Source organism: Crocodylus porosus, unplaced genomic scaffold (assembly GCF_001723895.1).
Source record: "Crocodylus porosus isolate Cpor-Errol unplaced genomic scaffold, CroPor_comp1, whole genome shotgun sequence".
NCBI classification, from domain to species: Eukaryota; Metazoa; Chordata; order Crocodylia; family Crocodylidae; genus Crocodylus; species Crocodylus porosus.
Genome location: NW_017728913.1, coordinates 17740918 through 17765660, shown reverse-complemented (window position 1 = coordinate 17765660; position 24743 = coordinate 17740918). Strand labels below are relative to the sequence as shown.

At 41.4% G+C, this 24743-nt stretch overlaps 1 protein-coding gene across 2 annotated transcripts in view; it reads left to right on the top strand.

Annotated features, from left to right (window-relative positions):
* Window positions 1-24743, top strand: part of FSTL5 (follistatin like 5) — a 600367-nt gene that overhangs the window by 475334 nt on the left and 100290 nt on the right. For both annotated transcript variants that reach the window (XM_019534563.1, XM_019534562.1), the window contains exons 8-9: window positions 7599-7719; window positions 21566-21727. In XM_019534563.1, coding sequence (XP_019390108.1) covers window positions 7599-7719; window positions 21566-21727 — 283 coding nt within the window. The remainder of the gene's footprint in view (window positions 1-7598; window positions 7720-21565; window positions 21728-24743) is intronic.

Genomic DNA, 24743 nt, shown 5'->3' with positions numbered 1-24743 from the left:
TAATTACTCAGGTCCTCCTTCCTCCCCTTCTTGAAAATAAGGACCACATTGGCTCTTTTCTAGTCTTCTGGGACCTGACCTGAGTCCTGTGAGTGCTCAAACAGTTGCGCCACTGGTTTTGCTGTGACACTGACCGATTCCTTTAGTACCCTTGGGTAAAGATAATTGGGGCCTGCCAACTTAAATATGTCCGGCCCCTCCAAGTGCCCCTTCACTAGGTCAGTGTTAACTATTGGTATCTCTCAGGCCATACTACAATCTCATTGGGAGGTGTGTTTGTATCCATGTCCAGGGACATAGGTGCAAAGAAATCATTTAAGAACTCAGCTTTGTCCATCCTATCTGTTATGGGTTGCCCTAGTCCATCCTGTAATGGTCCTATGTTACCCTGCACCTTCTTCTTGCTCCCTATGCACTTAAAGAAGGACTTCTTATTACCCTTAATCTTTGTTTCCCTGCAAGCACAAGCCAAGCAAGTATACTCCTCCTTGGTGACTGCCCCCTGCTTCCACAGCCTGTAAGCCTCTTTTTTCCCCTGTAGGCTCTCCTGGATTTCCCTGCTCAGCCAGTAGGATTTCTTGGCTCTTTTGCCTCCCTTTGTGTACTCGGACGGTACCTTTGTGTACCTGAAGGATCAGTCCCTTGAGGAACTTCCACCCTTCTTGGACTCCCAAATCATCCCTCAGTCCCACTCTAATCTCCTGACCTTATTGAAGCTGGCCTTCCAGAAGTCTAGCACTTCTGCCCTACTAGTTATCTTTCCCACCTTTCACCAGACTGTGAATCCTATCAACAGGTGGTCACCATCTCCTAGGTTACCTTGTACCTGCAGATCCCCCACCAAGTCCTCCCCTGTGGTCAGCACCAAGTCAAATAAGGCATTTCCCCTAGTGAGACTGCATACCTCCTGTGTTAGGTGCAGGGTCATGTATGTAGGTTAGGAACCTACATGAATGGGTAGACCTGGAGAGGACTTGAGAGTACTTTCAGGCTTGTCCAGAGAAGCAATACTGACATACCCTTAAACAATCCAGTAGAGTGAGTGCTGTTTCCCTAAAGAAAGGGGACATTCAACTCAAGACAGTAACATGTTCAGACATTTATTTTGTAGTTGTACAATCTTAAAACATTTAAATTTATTTTTAAAATGTGTTTTTCATATTTGCTGTGAAAAAGTATTTGGAGGAAATGTAGAAACACATAGAAAGACATATGATTATGTTATTGATGGTGTTTATGCAGCAGCACAAAGTATCTTATTTTCTACTTTTCTACCTCTCTACCATGTTTCTTTAAAGATATTTTTTTTTTTCAGTTTATGGAAACTGACACATCTTGAAAATATGGGGATGGAAGTGGTTAACTCGGTTATTACTGCACATACACACCCAAGTAAGGGAGAGAGCACATAAATATCAAACTGTGATGCTTGTTTACAAAGACTTTCTGTTAAGTAGTTCTGATCAAATCAACCGCAACAAAGCCGTGCTGGATGTGCCTCAGAATGTTGCCTTCAGCTAGCTTATTGAGAATGGTTTTTTAAAATATTTTTTTCCAAGATCTTTCCAGGGATTGAGGTCAAATGGATTGGGCTGTAGTTCCCCAGATCCTCTTTTCTCCCTTTTTTGAAAATAAGCACCACATTGGCCCTCTTTCAATCTTCAGGTACTTCACACAAGTGCCACAAGTTCTCGAATATCCTTGCCAGTGGCTACACTGTGATGTCTGCCAGTGCCTTAAGCACTCTTGGGTGCAATCTGTCCAGACCAGCAGATTTGTGTGTGTCCAGCCTCTCAAGATGTTCCTTCACAAAGTCTACACTAATGTTGGGCATATATTTACCCTCATCCTGGCCATCCTGCATCATGTTACTTAGGGCGGTCCCTTTGGGCTGGTGAAAAACCAAAGCAAAGTAATTAGTAAGCAGGGTGGCTTTTTTTCTGGGTGTCAGTAGTCAGCTGTTCCATTTGGTTTAGCTGGGTTCCATTGTTACCCTTGTTTTTCTTCTGACTTCCCACATATCTGAAGAAGGACTTGTTATTGTCCTTGATTTGTGTAGCTAGTTGGAGTTCATTTACAGCCTTGGCTTTCCTGCTTCACTCCCTACAGGTGTGGACCAGTGCAGAATACTCCTCCTTAGTGGTGTTTCCTGTCATCCATCCTTTATAAGCATCACTTTTTAGATGAGTCAAGGGGCTTGCTGTGCCCTTTTACCTTTCTGATGGGTTGGGATGGACATCCTTTGTGTTTCTAGGATCACTCCTTTAAGGAGCAACCATTCATCATTAACTCTCTTCCCTTGCAAGTCACGGCCTCTCAGGACCTCAACAACAAGCCTCCTGAGCTTATTAAGGTCAGCTTTCATAAAGTACAGGCCTTCTGCATTGTTGACTGACTTGCCAGCTTTTCAATGGATAGTAAAAGTGATCAGCTCGAGGTCACTGTCTCTCAGCTTCCCTTCAATTCTTAGATCACTGACTAGATCATCCCCTTTGGCCAGTACCAGGTCCAGCAGTGCCTTACGTCGTGTCAGCCTGTAAACTTCTTGAGAAAGGTAGAGCTTATTCACATGTGTGAGGAAGCTTTATGACTGATTGGATTTGGGTGAGTGCTCTTCCCATGAGATGTCTGGGTAGTTGAAGTTGCCCATGACAACCATGCACTGAGAGCATGCAGCCTCACCCAGTTCCCTGGCGAATTCATGGTCCAACTTTTGTTTCTGATTTGGAGGTCTGTAGTAGACTCCTACTGTTGTATCACCCTTGTCATGTTCCCCTTGTATTCTAACCCAGAGGGTCTCCAGTCATCCTCCGTGGGTGCTAAGCTCAGCTTGTACGGATGTATAGCTTTCCTTGACATAGAGAGGTACACCCCAACCCCTTTTTTCAGCATGATATCTCCTGTACAGGGTATAGTCATCTATACCCATGGTCTAGTCATAGGAGGAGTCCCACTGGGTCTCCGTTATCCCTATGAGATCATAATCATTTCTGTTTAGCAGAAGGACCAGTTTCTCCTGTTTATTCTCCAAGCTCCTGGCATTTTGTTTGCCCCTTTGACGGCTTCTGAGAACTGAGCTGATATTATAGCAAACTGCCCACAATAACTCTCAGATCTCTTCACCATCTTGGGACCGATTCCCCAATGTCTTGAGACTAATGTCCCAGGGCCAGCACTGGTGGGGCCCAGAGCAGGGTGCAGGCTGGCAGGGGTTTGTGGTGCCAGGCTGGGCTGCACCAGCACGGAGAGCAGGGAGCTGGCCCAGCTCCATAGAGCCCCTGATAGCTGGGACCATGTACCCCTGCCACCCTGCCTTGGGCCTTTCTGGTGCTGGCTCTGGGACACTGGTGCAGGCCCTGTGCTCCCACACCCGCTCACTCCCAATGCCCCTCCAGCCCTGTGGTACAGGCGGCACTCTCTGCTGCAGCCACTTGCAGCCCGCATGGGTGTCAGGCACGGGGTGAGGGAGGGGCTGCTTTCCCACCACCCCTCGTGTTCAGCACTAGCTTGTAACCTGACCCTGCTGCCAGACTGAGCCCTGTGCAGGCTCCAGGCTCACCTGTCAGGGCTGTGCCACAGTGGGAACAGCTGTGGCTCCCCTGCTTGCCACACCGGGTTGTGTTTGCTGCTGCTCCCTGCCTGGAGCTTATGTGCTAGGCAGCACAGAGGCAGTGGTGGCAGCCTCACTGCAGCCTACTATGGTGTGAGGACTGGGAGGGAAGCAACAGCAAATGCTGCACAGAGTGGCAAGTGGGGGGGCTGCAGCTGCTGCTGCCACAGTGCAGCCCTGACAGACAAGCCTGGAGCCGGCGTGGGGCCGGGTTACAAGCTGGTGCTGAATGCGGGGGGGAGTGGCCCCTCCCCTGCCCCATGTCCAACAGCCCGTGCTGTAGCCACTCACAGCCCACGTGGGGCTGCCTGTGCCTGCTCAGGACAGCTCCGCATGGGCTGTGAGTGGCTGCAGCAGGGAGCACTGACCATTGGGAGGGGCCACTTTTCCCCATGCTCCAAACCAGTTCCTTCCCTGCCTTCCCCCGCCCTTACCTGAGTTTTCTGTGCTGGGGTAGTCCTGTGGTCCCCACATGGGGTGGGGCCATGCAGGCCCTGATGTTGCAGGAGACCACCGAGGATTCCCCTGGATCCTACTGCCCTGGTTCCTGTCATTTTTTACATGAACCAAGGACAGATACATTTTAATTTTCAAAAAAATTTTAGGGGCCCCGCAGCCAAGATAGAACGGCCTCACAGGCCAGATCCAGCCCATATGTTACCCATGCCTGGGCTAGATGATGTATATTTATCTCCAAGTGTTAACCCTCTTTTCTTCATATCCCATTGAAATTGCCATTAGGAACTCAAATACCCATATTTTAGATTTTCTTTCCCATTCTGTTTCACAAATGAAGAGTTTTACATTTTGGTTTAATAAATTGGGAAGAGTTCCAAGCGTAGTAGAGATTTTCTAATTCTGGAAGAAATGGTTTATCAACTTGAAGCAGCTCTGCCTCACACTAAGAAAGCATCAGCATAAGTCAGGGAAAATGCATATCCTAATTCAGTAAGGGTTTTGTAAATAAACAGACAATTTTCCTAGATGCAATTCTAGATGAACTCATTATGAAGCATTTGAACTGTGTATTTAGGCTCTTTTATTGTGCCCCTCAATGATTAATAATACCTAGCTCTTCATTATGATATATTCTAGGGCTTCTAGGATAATCATTACATAATTGTCTGACTCAGATTAGCTGCTTGTACTGGGTAATTATGCCTTTGATCAATTGCTGTACAAGAATATGCTTCCGTTCTGGTATCAGCATACTCTGATTTCTGTTTGCGGTTGCATAAAATATGTTTGTGTTTTAAGTACTTTGAATGATGCTCACTAATGTTGTCCTCTTAACTTGACAATATTTTAAAGAAATGTTGATGTCAGCATTTTTAATAAAGAAATGTAGGATGGAAATTACCTCCCATGCCCATTTTCCTGTAAAGTTGGGCAAATATTTAATAGACATATGTTTAAAAGTTTCCACCAAAATATCCAATCTGTACTATCAGGTACTAGCTGCTAGACATTTTTGAGAAAGAACTTTTTTGTTCAAATTAACTTTATTGCTATTTCCTGTGTCTATGTACAGTATTTGGACTGTACGAAGCTTCAGCAGCCGATTCAATTTGGCGGAGATTCAGCCCAATTCAGTGGTTGAATCTCCAAATCCAAATCGAATTGGGACACCGGTTAAAAGGTCCAAATTGAACTGGAAACCTCCAAATAAAATCAGAAAAGATTTGGCGCCAATTCAGAGATTTGGCCATAGACTAAGCAGGCAGGAGTCCTGAGCACTCGGGACACAGCTGCCTCCAGCAGGTAAGTCAGTTGTGATGGGTGGAATGGGGAGGGAAAGGGCATGGGGGGACAGATCAATGGCCCCACAGTGAGGGAGGGATTAGGGCTGGGACAAGCTGTCCAGCTGGGGCATGGGACTCAGGGAGGAGGGCTCCCATCACTGCGCACCACCAGTCCAGGATGGCATGAGAGTGGGCATGTGCTTCTGGATCTGTGCGGGGTGGACTGGGCCAGGCTGCGCTCTGGATGGGTGGCAGAAGGTGCTGGGAGCAGGGACTATGCCCTCCTATCATTTACCCAGCTTCCCCACGCCTCCCGGACAAGCCATGGCTTCACCCCAGCTGGGCGAGCAGCAGCAGCAGTGCATGGCAATGGGTGCATGCACCCTGATTGGGGAAGGACTGGCAGCAGAGGCTATGAAGAATTTTAGGCTGGCTGCAGCCCCCAAATAGCCCTGGCTCCACTGTGCTCTGTGGGGCAGGCAGAGCCAGGGCTGTTCTTCAGGCTGCAGCTGGGACTAGCCGCTAAGAGCACAGCCCCGGCCCCAACTGCTGCAGAGTGCAGCCCAGCAGCAGGCAGCTGGGGCTAGCCTCCCGGAGCACCGCCCTGCCCAGCCCACCCTGCACAGGTCTGGGGGCACACGCCCACTCCCATGCCCTCTTCGATCAGTGGCCCACAGTGGTGGGAGAACCTCTCCTCAAGTCCCCTGTTCCCCCATCCCAGATGGGCAGCTTGTAGTCTCAGCCCCAATCCCTCCCTCATTGTGCGGGCATTAGTCTGCCCCCTCCCTCGCCTCTTCCCTTCCCCCTGTGCCCACCACAACAGACTTACCAGCTGGAGGCAGCTGTGTCCAGTGAGGTGAGGATTCCTGCCTGTTTAATCTATGGCTGAATCTCCAGATCAGTGCCGAAACATCTGATCCAAATTGGGTGAATTGAATCAGGACAGTGATTTGAATCATTGAATCAAATCACTGTCCCTTCGAATCGATTGAATCCGAAGTGAATACTTGCCACTTTGCACAGGCCTAGTATGTGTATCTGTCTGTCTGTCTGTCTGTGTCTATATAGATAAATAAATATAGGTCTATATAAATAAAACACACCAGGAAGAACCTATTGTTTTAATAAAGTGTGCACAGTGTAAACATAAATAAAAAGAAATAAGATATTATATGATCAGAGAAAGTAATGGCAGATAATGTTTTAGAACAAAAGTAACCTAGTAGGTCTTTGAACACAGTAGCTGAAAAATCATAGGGCATATCAGAAAGATGCACTGGGAAATGAATATTGTATTAAAGTTACCACCATAGAAAATGAAAAATAATGCAAACAAAAACTGAGTATGTATGAGTAGCTATTTTATTGTGAGTCTGCCTGATAACTAACATGGTAGTTAACGTCTAAATTTGAAATTCTATCTTATTAGTAGAAATAATTCCTTACACTTAGCATTTAACTTCAGTGAGCCCAAGGTCAGATGCTTAGACAGGACATGCACAGAGCAATAGATGGATAGACAGATAGACGGATAGATAAATAGTTCTGATGACTTAGTTTGCAAGGTGCAAATCTATACTGTCTTTTGCCTGACTTCAGACTAACATAGTTAATGACTTCTCTCTACATGTAGTCTGTCGATGTCATTGAGACTGAACCTAGGTTCTAACTCTGTACCTTAATGCTGTGGAACCTGTTTTCTGATTAAATATGTTTTTGAAGGTAGAATTTAAGTGAGCCCAAAGTTCATTAAAAAGTGTGTGTGTTTGTGTGCGCATGTGTGTATCAAAGTTTCTAAGTATAAATAGAAGCTGAAGTTTGCAATACGGTATTACAGTTAAACTGGACAGGGCTTGCTTCCCACCTCCTTCCCCCGCCCCCAACTTCAGCTGAAGAGATAGATACAAAAGTAACATCCCCTATTTGTTATTGTTCTTAAATAAATTGAGACAAACTAGGTGCAATTAAAAATATTACTAGCATAAATGTTTAATGAGTTTTATAGATTTATTTTTAATAAAAGTGATGTGCAAAAGGAAAATACAAAACTATGACTCTATTAAAATCAAATTCTGTCTTCATTAATACCAACCAATATCCAGAGCATCATTACCTGTAGAATATTTTACTTTGCAAAGTAGACACTTGATATTTGCAGAACAGGTTTGTTGCCAAGATGAAGAACACAATTATTGTAGTGCTGTTAAGGTAATTATGATCACCTTGTTTTTAATCTTTCCCTATAGGATTTTGGAGATGATGGGTCCTTGTACATTACTAAGGTTACCACTACCCACATGGGAAATTACACCTGCTATGCTGATGGCTATGATAAACTGTATCAAACTCATATTCTCCAAGTGAATGGTAAGGAGAGATAGTGTAATTACCAGCTCATAGGAAAGTGTCTGGATTTTATTCAGTTGCCTTTTTCACTTTTTAAATGTTATCTTAATTGTTAAACATAAACGCGGATGCTGGTAATACATTTTCATTAATAGTTTTCCTTCTATAAATAAGCTTGCAGAAAAACAAAATGTAATAGCATTTGTAGTTATGCATAAATAATACATATTTTAAAAAATAAGACAGGTCCACAGTTTATTTGCTCTATATTCTGAACTCTTAATACTGTTAAATATTGTGTGTTGTTAGTATGCCATCTGTAGAGCAATAAGTATTTATGGAAAAAAAAGTTGCTTTGAATAGACATGTAATTATTGTACTGCATGGACTATGAACAACACTTTTCTAGCTCTCTTGCTTTGCAAACAAAAAAAAGTGAAAATGTTTGTATTTTTTCAGTTTCCATGCTACTTAAACTTATTTTCCAGACAAAAATCCAAAGTACTAGGTTCTCATAAATCTCAGTGAGAGTTTCTGGGTGCTTATTAACTGAAATGTCAGGCTACCTGCATTGGTGCCTAAATATGGTTTTAGGAGCCCTGATTTAGGCTTCTGATTGTTAAAAGTGATAACATATTCAAGGTCTTTGTAAGGATATAAAGGAGCCTATCTTATATTGCTCACACATGCAAAACCCCTACCTCTGATTTTTCTTTCAAATGATTTGTTAGTTATCCACTTCCCCTGTCAAACAATACCTGGGGGTTCCACAAGGCTCTTTTCTTTTTGCCTCCTTTCTCTTTTACATAAGAACATAAGAAATATTATTTACTGAGGCAGAACATAGATGCATCTTGCCCAGTAGCATGTCTCACACAGTGGCAGAGAGTGGATGCTGAGGAGGAGAGTGAACAGGGCAAGTCCAGAATTGTCCCCTGCATTGCTTCTTTCCCATTGCAGTTTCAGTGATTAAGAAGCTTAAAAAGTTTTGATTGCACCCCTATTCTAGCTGAGTTTCTGAAACCAGTGGCTCCAATATCTGGATGGCTGTCCTAAATACCTGCTTTTTCTTCTGAAATCAACTTTATTCCTTCATTCTTTGTTACTGTTGAAAGTACCATTGACTAAGAAAAAACTCTCTTGTTCACTAGTACTATTTCATCCCTCATGTCTATTAGTGCTATGTCCGTAACCTGTCAATTCTTCTCTCATGTATAAAATATCCCCTGTCGTCTTTTCCCAGCAGAAATGATTCTCATGCAGAGAATCTCAGTCACTATTTCCTCAGGTGACTGCTGTGCTCACCTCCTTCCTTGCTTTATCTGAAATATACGTCTGTCCCTCCTCTTCATACAAAATACAGATGCCCAGATTATTTTCCTTGCCCATGTCATCTAGACTACCTAATTTAAGAGGATGTCTAACACAATGAGGGGGTTTCCCACAGTATAAATAATTGTATGCTGCTGTTCTAAATGTGTGACATTTGGACTTGATTTGTCTCTCTTTACTGGGATGAAACTGTTGAAAGAGATGGACGTTTTGCTTACAAAAATTAAATGTCTAAAATTAGTTGTTTTCATACATTTCTGTGAAATGACAGGATTAATTCATTAGTACTATGTTATTATTTATTATTCATTTAGACATTGGATATGTACATGGTGCAAAAGAGAAAAGCTGCCTGTGCTACTACTTATCACTGTCAGATAATTTAAAGCTTCCCAAACAAATTGACAGGTCCATATCTTCTCTGGCTAGACAGCTGCTGCTCCAAGAGTCAGCACTAGAGTGACCCCTTCTGACACCAGTCTGGATACTTTTTAATTTTCTGCAGCTTTAGGTTCTGTTTTAAAAAAAAGGCAATCTTTAAAAACTCAATTGAAACGTAATGCTTAATGCATTTATACTACTATGCTATCTTATGTAATGGCAATGTTATATATCGTAAAACGCACTTGCATAATTATTTAATCTGTTTCAGCATTATCAAATCAGATGGTGTGCTGCTTAAACCATTAGAATGGGCATGTCAGTTAAATGGGGGAGGGGGCAGCATTAAGCTTTAAGTACTGGTCAGATGAACAGCACTTCTATAAATTATATCTGTACATGTAAGCAGTAATGTTCCTGAATACAGACACAGTGGTCAGTACTTATAGGCCAGGATAATGGCTAATTAATATAATGACACTTGTATTACAGAGGAGTCAAAAGGAAGGTTAATGAGATAACGAGGCTTAGTTGATCTTAAAGATCTAATGTGAAGGTACTATGAAGACACTTTAATTAGATTTTAAACACTTTTGCAATATGCATGCGTGTGTGTTAATCCATATTTTCTCAGAAGTGTTTTTCATGTAATTTGCATTCACTGCTTAGGCCAATCCTTCTACATTTTTTATCATGTTATACTTTGGCTTATTTTGTGACTCTGCCAGGATTAACTCTGATGCTTTTTTTACTATCATAGCTTTGAATATTAAGTAACAATAATTAGCTTTTCAGTGGAGACTTTATTCAAATAATAATGCAGATAATTACTGTAAAAAAAAGTCGCACTTTATGGAGAGGAAATATATTCCTTAATTTGTATGTGAATAGTGCTTTCCATAAGAGTTGTTATGTCATTTTAACCCTTTTCTCATACATATTGTGAACAGACAACTCAGTACAAAGCAGTGCTGATACGGTACTAATTTTTTCAATAATTAATACTACTTGAAATGTACATAACAGATTTTATCCTCATTAGCAAATACTGATAGTTAATAAAGGAGAATGTATTTGAATTCTTGGCATTGAGCATACAATTAATTCTTTTTGACCAAAGTGGTACATGGGTCGAGGCTCTGTCTACGTTACACAGGATTTGGTCCTTTGCATTAAAAAGAATTCTGCCAAAGAATATTTCCCCATGACATGGATTTTATTTCAACAAAAATAACCAAAGATTGTTTAGTTGCCCAATGGAAGTGTGATTCAGGGAAACCTTGGGTGAACACTGGAGTCCTTCTTGAAAATAAAGAATTAGTCTCAGCTATATGATCTGACCCAAAAAATTAGTCTCCATGATTTTAGGAAGGTAAAATATGAAATGACAAATCTCATTCTTTTGTTCAATACCTTTCTTAGATCTTTGAAAGTATTCATTTTCCTCCAAAGATTTCTGAAGTTTGGTGCTCATGAAGTTAAGGGACTAATGTAGCCATAGAATAGAGATCATATTATTTAGATGTTGGAGTCTGACATGTTTCTGTGATGATAGCACTAATATTAATAAAAAAACTCTCTTGTTTTGTTGACATGAGCTATTGTGCAAATCATGAATACAGAAAGCCTGAGCTAGGACAATGCCTGGGGGAACTGATGGCTTTAATAATGCTGTAGACAAAGGGCCACCAGCCAGTTCACTAATCCGATAAATATTTATAAAATCAACCCTATAAATTTTCATTGAAATCTTATTTTATTGACAAAAGAACACACGCCAAATAGAACAACACAAATGCATTGGTGAGTCATTGATACTTTAAAGATATTTGTATTCTTTTCCTCAAGCTTATTTCTAACCTTTCTTCTTACAGCAACTGTATGAATAATCTGTGGAAAAATAGTGGCAGAATTCCTCAATATGAAATAGCAAATAATGCCAACAACAAAGACAAACTTTAAAGAAAAAATCCTTTCTAACATTTGGGCTGTTTTACTCATGAATAAGCTTATGATTTACCACAGATTCATCTTTTGTTTTCTGCTAAACTTAGACAATTGCAGTGGCCTAGCAGTTTATCACAGATGTGATAGAAACTCCGCTTTCAAACTGCAAGTAAATTTCCCAATAGTTAAGTTGCCATATTTACCCAAATCCAAAGAAACTTTGAATTTTAGATCACCTCCCCCACTATAATTGATTCTATACATGGAAAATTATAAATTATAACACATTTATAGTTTTCCGTGTATACAATCCAATTATTGGAGGGTTGTCTAAAATAAACTCCCCAAAGCGGGGGAGGGCAAGGTGGGAGGCAAGGAGACTTACCTTTGCCTCCCCTGCCTGCCCCCATCCCCTGCCCTCCTGTGTTTGCCCCTACCTCTTCTGCTGCCTGTCCCCTATCACTTGCCCCCTGCATCTCCCTCTGCCTCTAACTGCCCCTGTCCTGCCTGTCTGTGGTGCCTGGGGACAGAAGACAGGGGGACAGGCATAACATTACTCTGATACAATCTATACTTCTTTATTAATGCAGGTTCTGGTTTATTTTAGCTGAAAGTATTTATTAAAGCCCAGTGTGGAAAAAAGTTTCATTTTATTTTTGTTATTCTCAGCATTACGTGAGTGTGATATCATTAGAACAATGTCTAGTAATCATAGGCTTCAAATCATGTTCCTGCCACAGCTGACACACGAGCCCTCAGAAATACCCTGGGAAAAGCTGATTGTGTAGATAGCTTAAAAGTAGTTCATTTGAATTCTTTTTTTTCTGATTACCAGGTTATTTGAGTACATTTAGCTATTCTCATAGATCTATTTTCTCCAAGCACGCAGATGTTAATCTTGTTCAATACTAATAGCAGTTTTGTGCGAAACATCTAGATGAGGTTGGATCTTTATTTAGAGCTCAGTTCTTCTCTCATGTCAAATGATTAGTTGGGGATATTGTCGCACAGATTTTGCCAAAGGGCAATCATAAGGATCTGACAGTTCTTTTAGAAAGCAAACCCATTTTTATATGTATATGAACATCAAGGATTTCATCTGTTGTGATATCATTTAGGAGGAAAGGTAGAAAGAAAGTAAATACTGCCAGAAAACCATTTAACAAAGTGGTGTATTAAGTTATTAGGTAATGCATATCATGGGGATTTTTATTCCTGATCACAAGTGTTGATGCAGAATAACAGTAGGCAGATGAAGCTGGCTTCTGGACAAACTCCCACTTAGAAGGATGTATTATCAATTTAAAGGAAAGAATTCAGAGTCAAAACCTTAGCCTAATATAAAGCAGTGAATCTACTCAGATTTACATCATTTGAGGAATTATCCATTATATTTAAATATCTTCTTACACCCAGGTTGGATATTTATCTTTAACTGTAAAAGAAAACTGATTCAGGTCCAATTTTAGAGACCCAAATCTATATGTTGCTATAGGGTCTCTTTTTAGGCTTCAGTGCACCTAAAACAATGATGTTTTGCCTCAGAAGGGTGACCCAAATTGAAAGGGCAAGGCACTTGAGATACCCATATCTCAAGAAGACGCTGGAGAGCTCTGGGTTGGGCATGATCTAGGCATAGTTATGCCTATTCTCTACCATGGATATTTCCCATGCTTCTACCTCCCCTGCCCCTTTTTTCTGCTCTGTGTGTTAGGGTGTTTTAAGCTTCCCCAGAGGCACTGGGTATTGTCTACAACAACGCCTGGGGACTTCAACTGGGGTGTGTCATTTCTCCTGCTAGGAGCAAAGCTATAGGTTCCTGGGTAGAGGGTCTTGCCCCTCTGCTCCAAGTCAGACCAATCATCATATTTGGGGTCAGGAAGGAATTTTATCCATGATCAGATTGGTATGGACTATGGTGGTTTTTGCCTTCTTCTGTAGTGGAGGGTGTGGCACTCTACCTGGGACCTCCTGAGCATATATTGGTTACATTTTAAAGAAACAGGATGTGCTATGCTTCCCCTGCTTTACGTGTGGCAGGTTAGGGTGTTGGGTCTGTGTTGTGTCAGGATTGAGGATTGTTTTATGCAGAGTTTAGATTATGGTTTTATGGGATGATTTGGACAGGGATGACCCTGCTGCAGGTAGGCTGTTTGGATTTGATGACTGCTAGAGGTCCCTTCCAGCCTTACTCCTCTATGACCTCTATACAGATCAGGGAACCAACTAAGTGCCTCTGCAGGGTAATGAACTCAGGCACTAAGCAGTTTTTTGTCTATTGAATCAAGATTGATTTAGATCAGCAGTTCCCAAATTATGGTATGCATACCACCAGTGGTATGTAGATAATCTATGAGTTGTATGCGGGAGGGGCCATGCACACACAGAGCCCAGCCCCAGCCTGCTACACACAGACAGGAACGTAGCACTGCGTGTGCAGTAGCACCCAGCAGGTGGCACAAGGGTGTTGCAGTGTGGGGCTAGCCAGTAGGAAGACCTGTTAGTATCTACAAGTACATTGCAGTGGAGTAAATAACTGCTATAGGATAGTACTTGTGTCTGGTAGTACTATCTTATGACAGAGTTAATTAATTTAATTAATTTACTCCATCCTAATAGCACCAGATATCTGGACAGTGATGTTTGACTGCAGAGCTAATTAGTCAACTTTGTAGTAAACATCTCATGTAGATGCACGCACTAAGTGCTATAGCATGCATGTCCTTACAGTTGTTCATGGAACACGTTTGTGTACTCTGTTCATAAGCTCTCTCTCTAAAATATCCAGTACAGACACTGTCAGAGACAGAATATTGGGATAGATGGACCGTTGGTCTGGCCCAGTATGGCAGGCCTTATGTTTTTATGATTTTAACCTTTGTGCAAATAAAACTTAGTTATGCAAAAGTCCTTATGAAGCACATAATAAAGGACCTCAAGCAGAGCTAAGCCAACTTAATTTTTCATTTGACCAAAAACTAACTAAATAACTAACCAAGGTTTTTTTCGTTTGTTTGTTTGGTTTGCTTTGTTTTGTTTTATTTCTTCCTGAGAGCATGTCTCATTTGCACAGTTCTTAGGGTGCCTCACATTCACTTCCCAGGTTCTGAAAAAAAAAAATCATAATTAAGGAATACATTACAATCCAAAATTGAGATATAATTTAGTTTTTGTTTGTTTGCTTTTATTTTTCCTAACTTCCCAGGATCTATTAAAATAAAAATGCAAAGCATTCTATTAATAAATGATTCTGCTTTCCTTTAACATATTGTCATTAAGGTTTGAACACAGGATAAGTTTCAGCACTGCAACAGAGACCACTACCAGATGGGCTAAATAACTGCAGAGAAGAATGTTTAACTCACTGAAACAGAAAAATGCAATACATTCTTCTTTCAAAAGCTTCTCTAAGTCAATTTCAGCCATGCAACTGGTCCAATAAAATATATCACCCACGTATATAATCAAAATCCTTGCTTCTCATATATTTTCTTGATTGTCATGTCTACAGCATCACACCAACACTACCATAAACATATATGCAATTTATTTACGGCATAGCCAAGCATATATGTCTGATATACTCTTTCTGAGATGCAGTGTATGTCTAAGATCGTGTGATTTGAGTTTTTACTATTATAGATTTACATTCTATTTCAAGCTTTTATATTAAGCTGTCAGTGGGATTTGAGACTTTGTTCAATAATAAGTTTTTCAAAAAGTACATAATTATTAAGCCTTCATTAAACATGGTGAGTTTAGAATTTATTTTCTCCTGGTCAGAAAAAAGTCAATATTAATATATCATTTTATTCATATATCTTAAGCAGTGCAGGTAGCAACACCAATATTATGGTTTTTGGACACTTTGGATATTTATACATGTCCTCTGGGAGGCGGGGTGGGGTGGTACTTTAATTAAAGTGGATCTGAGAGCCACTTTAATTAAAGCACCTGGGGTATCACATATATCAGCTAAAAAATGGTAGCGGGAGGCACTTTAAGTAAAACTTGTTGAGCAAGCTTTACTTAAAGCACCCCACCACCATTTTTTGCACCCAGGGATACTGATACACGTGACACTGGAGTCTGATGGAATGCAGTAATTACCACACCAGCAGACTCGATTAATCAAGTCTGCCCTGACACATTGTAATTACAGTGGTTTAGAGCAGTCTCAGTGTACATGTATAGGCACCCTTTCATTATAAGATACTGTTTCCAGTAGTTTATAAATTTAACTTTTCAAAAGGAAATTTTGCACACTGGTTATCCCAAGGGTCGTTTTTCTTTTCTTTTGTTTTTACTTTTTGGATTTTTTCTGAAATTCTGATCAAGGAAAAATACACGGTAAATTATTCCAACCATTTTGTTGAAAAGCTCATAAAAACCTGCCATGGTATCCAGCACATGGCTTTTCTTGTCTCTCCAAAAATATCTTTCAAATTTTGCCACGTGTAAGCCTTTGAAAAAATATCACCTTACACGTGCTCAATAGAGCTGTAAGGATTTGGCAGCTAAATTCCCTCAACATTTTTTGTACAATCAGCATGCTATATCTCAAGAATGCTAGGAACTGAACCATAGTTTTTTCTTGCAGCTGGGCCTGACAGCAGTTGGTAGCAGATGTGGTGCTGATTGCTGAGTGAGAACAAGGAAATTGTCACTTCAGTGCTGCTTGTAATTCTTCTGTTGATGTTCAGGCAGCATGGAGAAAAAAGGCATGGGAGTCAGATGCCGAGCAGACAGAAACTAAAACTGAGGTTAAGAATAAGCAGTAGAAGGAATACACTGGGACTGGAAGAATTGAAGAAGGGCACAAACCGGGTATGGGAGTATGGGATTTTGGAAGAGGAGCCTGTGAGCTTCTAATCAAGGGAGACAGAAGAGGAAATGAAGGTGGCATGGAATGTAGTGGTGGGGAAATACTGATAATGAATAAAGAGGCAAGGCAGAAAGGCTGACAATGGGAAGATGCACAGATGGAATGACTAAACATGAGTAACTGAAACCAGTTAGGTAGAACTGAGGAAAAATGTGGATACCAAAAGCAGGGTTGGGGAAACTGAAATCAGATAATGAACATGCCAGATGTGGGGAGGTAGAATGGGAATGGATGAGCGGGGAGAGTGTGTTGGGAAACCCAGGAAGGACTGACACAAGAAGCCATGGTAAAAAAGTTTGAGACATGGTCAGGAAGAATTAGAAGAGGAATAAGGAGGTGAGGAGATGAAGTCTGGGAAACTTGGGGGGTGGAAGAAATAGTAATGGGGAAGGTTGCAGATAGCATATGAGAGGAAAGAGTAAGACTTGTGTAGAACAACAGTAGAAGGGCTTCTGCCAGCAAAAATATATTCCCTTCCAGAACCTGGAATAGTACCCAAGATTCCTGAGATTCTTCTCCTGTCAGTAAAAAACTAAGAATCCCATCTTCTTAATTTTCTTTTAATATAGCTTTGTATTTGTGAGTGAGCCAGCGAATTGAGTTTTAGGAATAAAAAATCGAGGTTAAATTTTATTGAGAAATGGGTCTTTCATTTGTTCCACATTGATTGTTCAGAAAGCCCTTTATCTATATTCTATGTATACCAAGGTTAAAAACCCCTTGAAAACTCTAATTTTACACACATACTGAGGTGCAATACACATAAGTATGCAGAAAGCTGAGGCTTTTCTATATGAACAGTGCTGAAATGTGATAATGGGCTAGGACATTTCTTGTGAATGTTTGGGTAACTTTTGCAAATACTAATTCTCATGCCAAGATCGTCATTGTTAATATTTGATTTTTATCTTGTTATACTTTTTTCATTTTCAACTGTTATTTCATTTTCAACTCAGCTGCATTATATAGGCAGCATTTAAGCATTCCATGGTTTTTTAATTACATTGAAAAAAAAAACTTTGGGGAATGGGAAGTATTTTTCTTTAACCTTCATTACAGCTTGTTTTTCATTTAGCAACAACCTCAAGGTTCCTTCTATTCAATGCATAATTACAGATAAGATCACCAATTACTTGGCTAAAAATCTAATTAGTGAGCTTGGGAAATCTTGCTTAATCATTGATTACCAATAGGAATATGTCCATTGTTATATCACATGTCCTCTATCTGCCAATACAGACATGTTGCATAGCAGATTTTTCATTGATAAGCATGCATCGTAACAAATTTACAAGGCCTAGAAAAGAGCTGCTGATTCTCCTCTCCCCCCCAAATGCAGTATAAAACAACAAATTAATTTGTCCTATACCTCTGGCAATTGATGGTTTGGCACTATGAGTTGCATGAAAAACTGTATAAAAATCTATATGTACATACATATGTGAGTATATAATATGTATACCATATGTTATAAGCAATATCATGTAAGCCTGTGAAATGGCTGTTTATCCTTAACTTATAAATATAAGCAATTTTGGATTAATACATTTTGCTCGTCAATTTGCTTAAAAAGCAAATGATGGCATATCAAGTAATAACTATGCCATTATAAGCTTAGTCTAGTTTTAATGGAACAATAGATAATTATTTTTAATTGGAGGATTTCACTTTTAGCATAAACAACTTTTTCCCTCTGATCTTTACAGCTTATATTTTACACTATGTTATATATTAGCTATAAATTATTGTGTAGGTCTCCAGTTACTATATAACATACTTGTCAATTTCAATAAGCCTCTGATTACAGCTTGGTCATGAAATATGTTTTTTTAGTTTTGGGTTTTTTTACTATTTAATATCAATTGAATTGTTACTGTATCAGATAATAATGTAAAAGCAGACATATCCAGGATTTCAGAAGAAGCACTCCCTAAAAAGCACAGAAGAAAAGATTAAATCAGGAACACAGCCTCTGTTAATAATATCAATGTTTTATGGAGTAAATAAGGTTTAGTAGATACTGGGTAGCATTGCTCCTGTTTTAGCTAGTATGTTTTACTCAAGGAATCTTTTTTCAGACGGTTTGATCTTTCAGGAGTTACTCCTGTTTATAAGTTTTACTGATTAAGAACACTGGAATTTCTGTATTAGATGAGACCCAAGATCTGTCAGCTCCAATGTTCTACCTCCATCAGCAACCAATACAGGACGTTCTTTCCAGGATGACCACCGATTACAAGTGGCATATGCTTTGTCTCCAAGAGACACGCAAAGGGCCAAACAGCAATAATCCCTGGGGTGAGATTAGCCATCAACAGGAAGCATGAGAAATAAGGCAGTTCTATCTTTGTAAAACCAGAGCCATCCTCAACACAACATTGGCACTGAAATCTTGCCATTGATACGGACAACATCTCTACAACATCTGTTTTAAAGCCTCCATGGAAGTGTTTTGCATGTGTAAGCCCAGGAGACCTAGACTACAGAAAAGCACGTGTGATCTTCAGTGACTTGAACAGCCACAATGTCACGTGGAGTTACAATGGAAACAATGAAAATAGTAATTTGATCAAGATATAGGCTGAGGCAAACCACCTCAGCCTGATCTACCTGGGTTTTTGACTAGCTCCCAATGGAGATGGAGCTATAAACCAGACCTTGCCTTTCTTGACAGCAACTTAGAAGTTATATTCAAAAAAAGACATGCTGGAACCCATCCCCTACAGACAGGACAGACTAATTGCTATCAATGTCACAGCAGCCATAACTCCACATATGGTACCAGTGCACAGATGCTTCAATTTTAGGAAAGCATTTTAGAGAGGATTTTCTGAAGACCTTTACAAAAACAGTGGCACACATTGAACCAGTCTTGGATAATTATGAGCTATTTGTAAATGCACTGTGCAAAACCTCAAAAAGGTACATACTTTGAGGATACAAAACTGAGTATATACCAGAATTTACTTCCATGTTAGCAGCTGAATGTATAAAATACCAGCAAATGTTTCAGAGAGACCCTTTCTCAGAAGGCACTATTGTAGCAGTGTAAAGACCTGACAAAAGTACAGCAATATCACAACATCACAGCCAAGGGAGTGGCTTACCAGCTTCTGCTCAATAATAAAGCTCTAAATAAACAGACTAAAATACCGATTAGATGAAAAAGTGGTCTGGAGAAAAATTATTTTAGTATGCCATACATAAGCCCCATATAATAGCTCTGATAAAGCCTGGGGAGGATGCTCTGGCCCAGAGAACTTCAGACCAGTGTCACTCCTTTGCTATATTTATAAGCTTTATGAATACTTTAGTCTCAATTGCCTTTCACTTCATATCAAACAACATCTGATAGCAGAACAAGTTGTATTTAGACCAGGTAAGCCTGTACTGGCCAGATACTAAACATCACCCAACATTTAAAAGATGGATTTGAGAAAGGGATGATAACAGGTTCTGTGTTTGTGAACATAGCAGTCACATATGATATAATCAATCAATGAAACATGCTTGCCAAATCTACTACCACATGACTACTCCCCAGTGCAGCTCATCCAATCCCTTTTGGAGAATAGACATTTTTACTAAGCCACTGGAGATGACAATGAAATTGCTACCATGCTGCCATGTGGGAGGCCCTGATCCCCTTTAACATATATACCAATGACCTACCCATACAGAGCAATATGAGGAGCTTCATATATGCTGATGATCTATGCATCATCTCAAGAGAAGGACTTTGCCACTGTCAAGAACAGACATGTGCACCAAGCAACCTCTCAGATTATTACAATAAGAACTAGCTTTGTGGCAGCTCAACCAAGATGCAAGTCACAGCCTTTCACCTATGCTAGAGAAGCCAAGCAGAAATTAAACATTACCCAGGGTGGAATTCCACTGACTAATCACCCAATCCCTCTTAACTTGGAGGTTACACTGGACTGAACACTTACCTTCAAAGTACATGTAGAGAAGATGAAAGAGAAAGTCACCGTACGCAACAACATACTTTGAAAGTTGGCCAGTGGGGAGTGAACCCAGTTACATTACAAACCACTGCTATTGCCTTGTGTTACTCCATTGTGGAGTATGCATGTGCAGTATGGGAATGATCACTTCATGCCAAGAAAATAGACCCAGTTCTAAACAACAGCTATTGTGAAATAACAGGATGTCTGAAGCTATGGATAGCCTGTACTTACTGGCTGGCATTTCACCACGTGATATCAAAAGAAAGGTAGCGAGCCAAAAAGAAAGATCATGGTAGATGAAAGACGACAGGCATCCACTTTATAGTCACACCGAAGAAACTGATTTGGACTGGTCAACATGGCGATGCCTGAACCGAACCTTCTGCAACTGCAAAGTGGAAGTTAAAAAACAAACATGATCGAATGGACCTACACTAATGATATGAGAATGCTGAAATGCAGACCATGGAACATCTGCTTATTTGCTGACATGGTGAGATCTGTACAAAGGAGGACCTCACTGCAGCAACAGAAACAGCCATCACTTCTACATGATTCTGGAAAAAACATCTGGTTTATGACAAGAGTACAAGATGAAGAATAAGACGGGACTAATACTAAAAGTTTTAAGAGAGGGGCATGGAACTTGTATGGGGCAAACAGTGTGATCAGTTCCCTAATTCTTTTCATTTGGCTTAACCCCTGAAGCAGAAAGTTTTACACCCCTTCAAAATGTATTTATAATAACATTTACAAATGTGATCTTTTTGTTGTTCATATAAATAGATTGGTAGGTTCATATAAAATGGATGTATTGGCTGTTAGGAGGGGGGAAAAATACTCCTTCTGACATTACAAGGTTATGGGGAAGATAGAAGTATGCATGGGAACAGAAAAGAAAGGAAAACAGAAATATGTTTCAAAGAGTATAAAAAGCAACGCCATATCCAAAACCATACTGTGAAATGTAAGTAAATTATTTATCAACCTTAATGAAAGATACTGGTATACTGTAAATTATCCATGTACTTTTGAAGGAAATTACCAACAAATCTTATTAAAAATCTCTAAGAACTACTGATTTAAAATTCGGGATTGTGCAGATAGGGTGTTGACAGAAGAAAGAGGTATTTCTCATAAGAATATTCTTTCTGTTTCATAAATTGATGTCTGACAGAGTTCAATATTAGATTCTATTAAGTATGACAGTAATATCACATCATTTGTTTTCATTGTCTCATTATAGATTGCTGCAGGATTCTTTAACATCAACTGCTTTGGGAAATTGTGTGCTAAAAAATGTTGAGAGAATTTCATTTTCATTTGACTGATAATTGTTTTCTATATTCAGTTCCACCAGTAATTCGAGTCTATCCAGAAAGCCAGGCCAGGGAGCCAGGTGTGACTGCTAGTCTCCGATGCTATGCTGAAGGTATCCCCAGTCCACAACTTGGTTGGCTAAAGAATGGAATTGACATTACTCCAAAGTTATCCAAACAGTTAACTCTTCAAGGTAAAGGAACATATTTATTGCTTTCTAATGACAGCAGAATGGATTGTTTTTAAATAGCATTACAGTCTTTACAGTGCATTCTCACCTTGCATATTTTCAATATCCGGTTAGGGTTAATTTATAAGTTAAGGTACAAGCATGAAGTAGAAGGTGAGAAGTAGAATTCCCTCACCTTAAAAGAAGTGAAACCATGCCTTAGAGACATTCTGAGGCACAAATCCCTGCCTGCTTTCTTTTTTCTTGAATAGCGGGGGGAGACATAAAAGCTTCAGCCTCTATTACCAGTAAATGTTAATGTTTGCAGCCATCCGTATCGCTACACTATGGCTTATCCTTGCTGATCAGTATATTATTGAAGCTCAGCTATCACCTCTTTTTCTGCCAGTGTGGTTAAGGAGAGAAAGTAATCTTAGTAAGTCAGTCAAGCTTTTAGATTTTAGTATAATTAAGCATTAGGGCTATACAAAGCTTCAGTAGCGGATTCAATTCGGAGGAGATTCAGCCTGATTTGGGGACCAAATCTCTGAATTGGAGTAGAATCAGGAAACTGAGTAAAAGCTCTGAATTGATTCGGAAAAGATTTGGCCAATTTACAGATTCAGCCATAGACTCAACAGGCAGATGACAGCTGCTTACAGCTGGTAAATCTGTTGGGGTTGGGGGGGAGGAAAGGGGTGTGGGGGAAGGAAGGATCAGGGCTGGGGCTGGGACAGGCTGCCCAGCTGGAGCGGGGGGATGTGTTACTCGGGGAGGGGGTGGAGGGGTGTGGGATTGGGTGCAGCATTGCCTTGAGTGGGAGCTCTGCCCTGCTGCTGCTTGTCCAGCTGGGCCAGGAGGGGGGGGGCAGGTTGTGTGGGTACAGCTTACTCCACATGGAGGGGGCAAGTTATATCCCCTGATCCCAGTGCTGCCATGCCCACATCCCATGCCCTCCACACCAGCTGGCAAGTGGTGGCAGGGAAGAGCTCCTGCTCCCAGTGGAGAAGCCACAGGAGAAACCCCATGGCTGCCCTTCTGCCCTTTCTGGCCCCATCCCCTGCCTGGCCCAGCCTCCCAGCACTTAAAAAAAAAAAATCCAAAAAAAAGCCGTGCACTCATCGGCTCTGGCAGCAATGATTGGGGCCTCTGAGGGCTTGTGGCAGAGCCCCCGCCATGCAGTGCAGGGCAGTGCGGGGGCAGGGGGGATCACCCCCCCCATCTGGCAAGCTGCCCCATGGCACAGGTGAAGCACAGCTTGGCAGGGCATTGCGTGTTGCCTGGGAGCTGGGGCAGCTCCGCCTGGCAGCTGGATCCTGGCAGCACTCAGTCCCAGCAGCTCCAGTTCCCAGACAGCATGTAGTGCCCTGCCGAGCTGCACTGCACCCAAGCAATGTGACAGCTGCCATGCGGGTGCTGGGTTGGGGAGTTGATCCACACTGCCCCCCCACTTCCCTGTCCTGCATGGGGGGCCTCTTCCACAAGCACCCAGAGGCCACAATCACCACTCCTGCAGCTGGTGATGGTAGGGCTTTTGTTTTTTTATAGCTCCCACATGGCAGCTGTCACTTCACATGGGAGTAGCGCAGTGCAGCAGGGTGCTGGGCACTCTCTCAGAGCTGGGGTGGCTCTGGTAATCAGCCAAAGCCCAGCATCACTCAGTCCCACTAGCCCCAGGTCCCAGGCAGTGCACGGTGCCCTGCCAAGCCATGCTGCACCTATGCCATAGGGCAGCTGCCACATGGGTGCTAAGCGGCGGGGGCACAATCTGTGCTGTGCTGCCCTCACTACCGTGTGCTGTATTGGGGGGGGGAGGGGGAGGGGGAGGGATCTTCCACAAGCACCCAGAGGCCTCAATTGCTGCTCCTACAGCCGGTGATTACAGGCCTCTTTTCTTTTCTTTTCTTTTCTTTTCATTTTTCTTTTCTTTTTTCTTTTTGTTTCTTTTTTTTAAGGCTGTGGCCAGGCAGGGGATGGGGCCAGGCAGGGCAGCCATGGGGACTTCTCATATGGCTCTCCCTACCTAGGGAGAGGTGGGTACAGCTGGAGGAGCTACCTGGCTGTGCCTCTCCCTGGCTGATCCAAATCACTAAATCTCTCTGAATCAGCACTGAATTTTCCTAAGCTGATTTGGCCAAATTGATTCAAGACAGTGATCCAAATCTCTGAACTGAATCACTGTCCTCCAAATCAGCTGCATCTGAGTCAAATACTTCCCTATTCACACAAGCCAATTCGGCATTGAAATTGTTGTGAATTTGGCACTGCTGAAAATTATACTATGTTTCCATTTCCCTAAATTAGTAGCAATTGTTGTTCTTTTAAAAGCTAAAAACATTGAATTAGATTTTGGCATGTTTTGTTGAAGTCCAAAGTACTTTTGACTTTGTCAATCTAGAAAAATATTCATGCTAGTCTAATTGTGTTCAGAATGTGGCATAGTGTGCAGTATCAGGGTTTATCTCCATTGAAGACAAATAGTTTAATTTAAAGATGGATTATGATTTAAGGCCTACATTCCAAAAACGGACTTTAGTGCCTCAAATGGGAATGAAATAAAAAATTTTAAATTTAAGGACTTAAATCCATTCGCAAAACCTTCACTCATATGCTGCTTAGCCCTGCAGCACCCCAACTCTGCAGGCCCTTTATAAATTTCAGCAGGTGTGTCAAGTGCCACTCCTAGGCATGCATACAGACACCTTAGCCTTGACTGTGCTGAGCAGCTCAGCACCTAGCTCACTCTTATGCCATGTATATTTCAACAAACTAGTCAACCGTCTCTGTTCCCTGAGAGGCTTTAATCTAATGGGCATTCCCAGAGGATACCTAAATCATGGTCCCTGCATGTGAGGCAGTGGCAGCTGCTGCTTTTTCTTAAAACCCTGTGTCGGGGAAAACCGAAGGATCGGGCCCCAAGGTCACGGTGGGCCGGGGTGGCAATTAGATACGGACAGGTGGGATTAGCGGCGTAGAGTCTGGAGTTAGGGACTCGGAGCAGATTGAGAAAAACAGGTGAATTTATTTGACTTACGCTTCA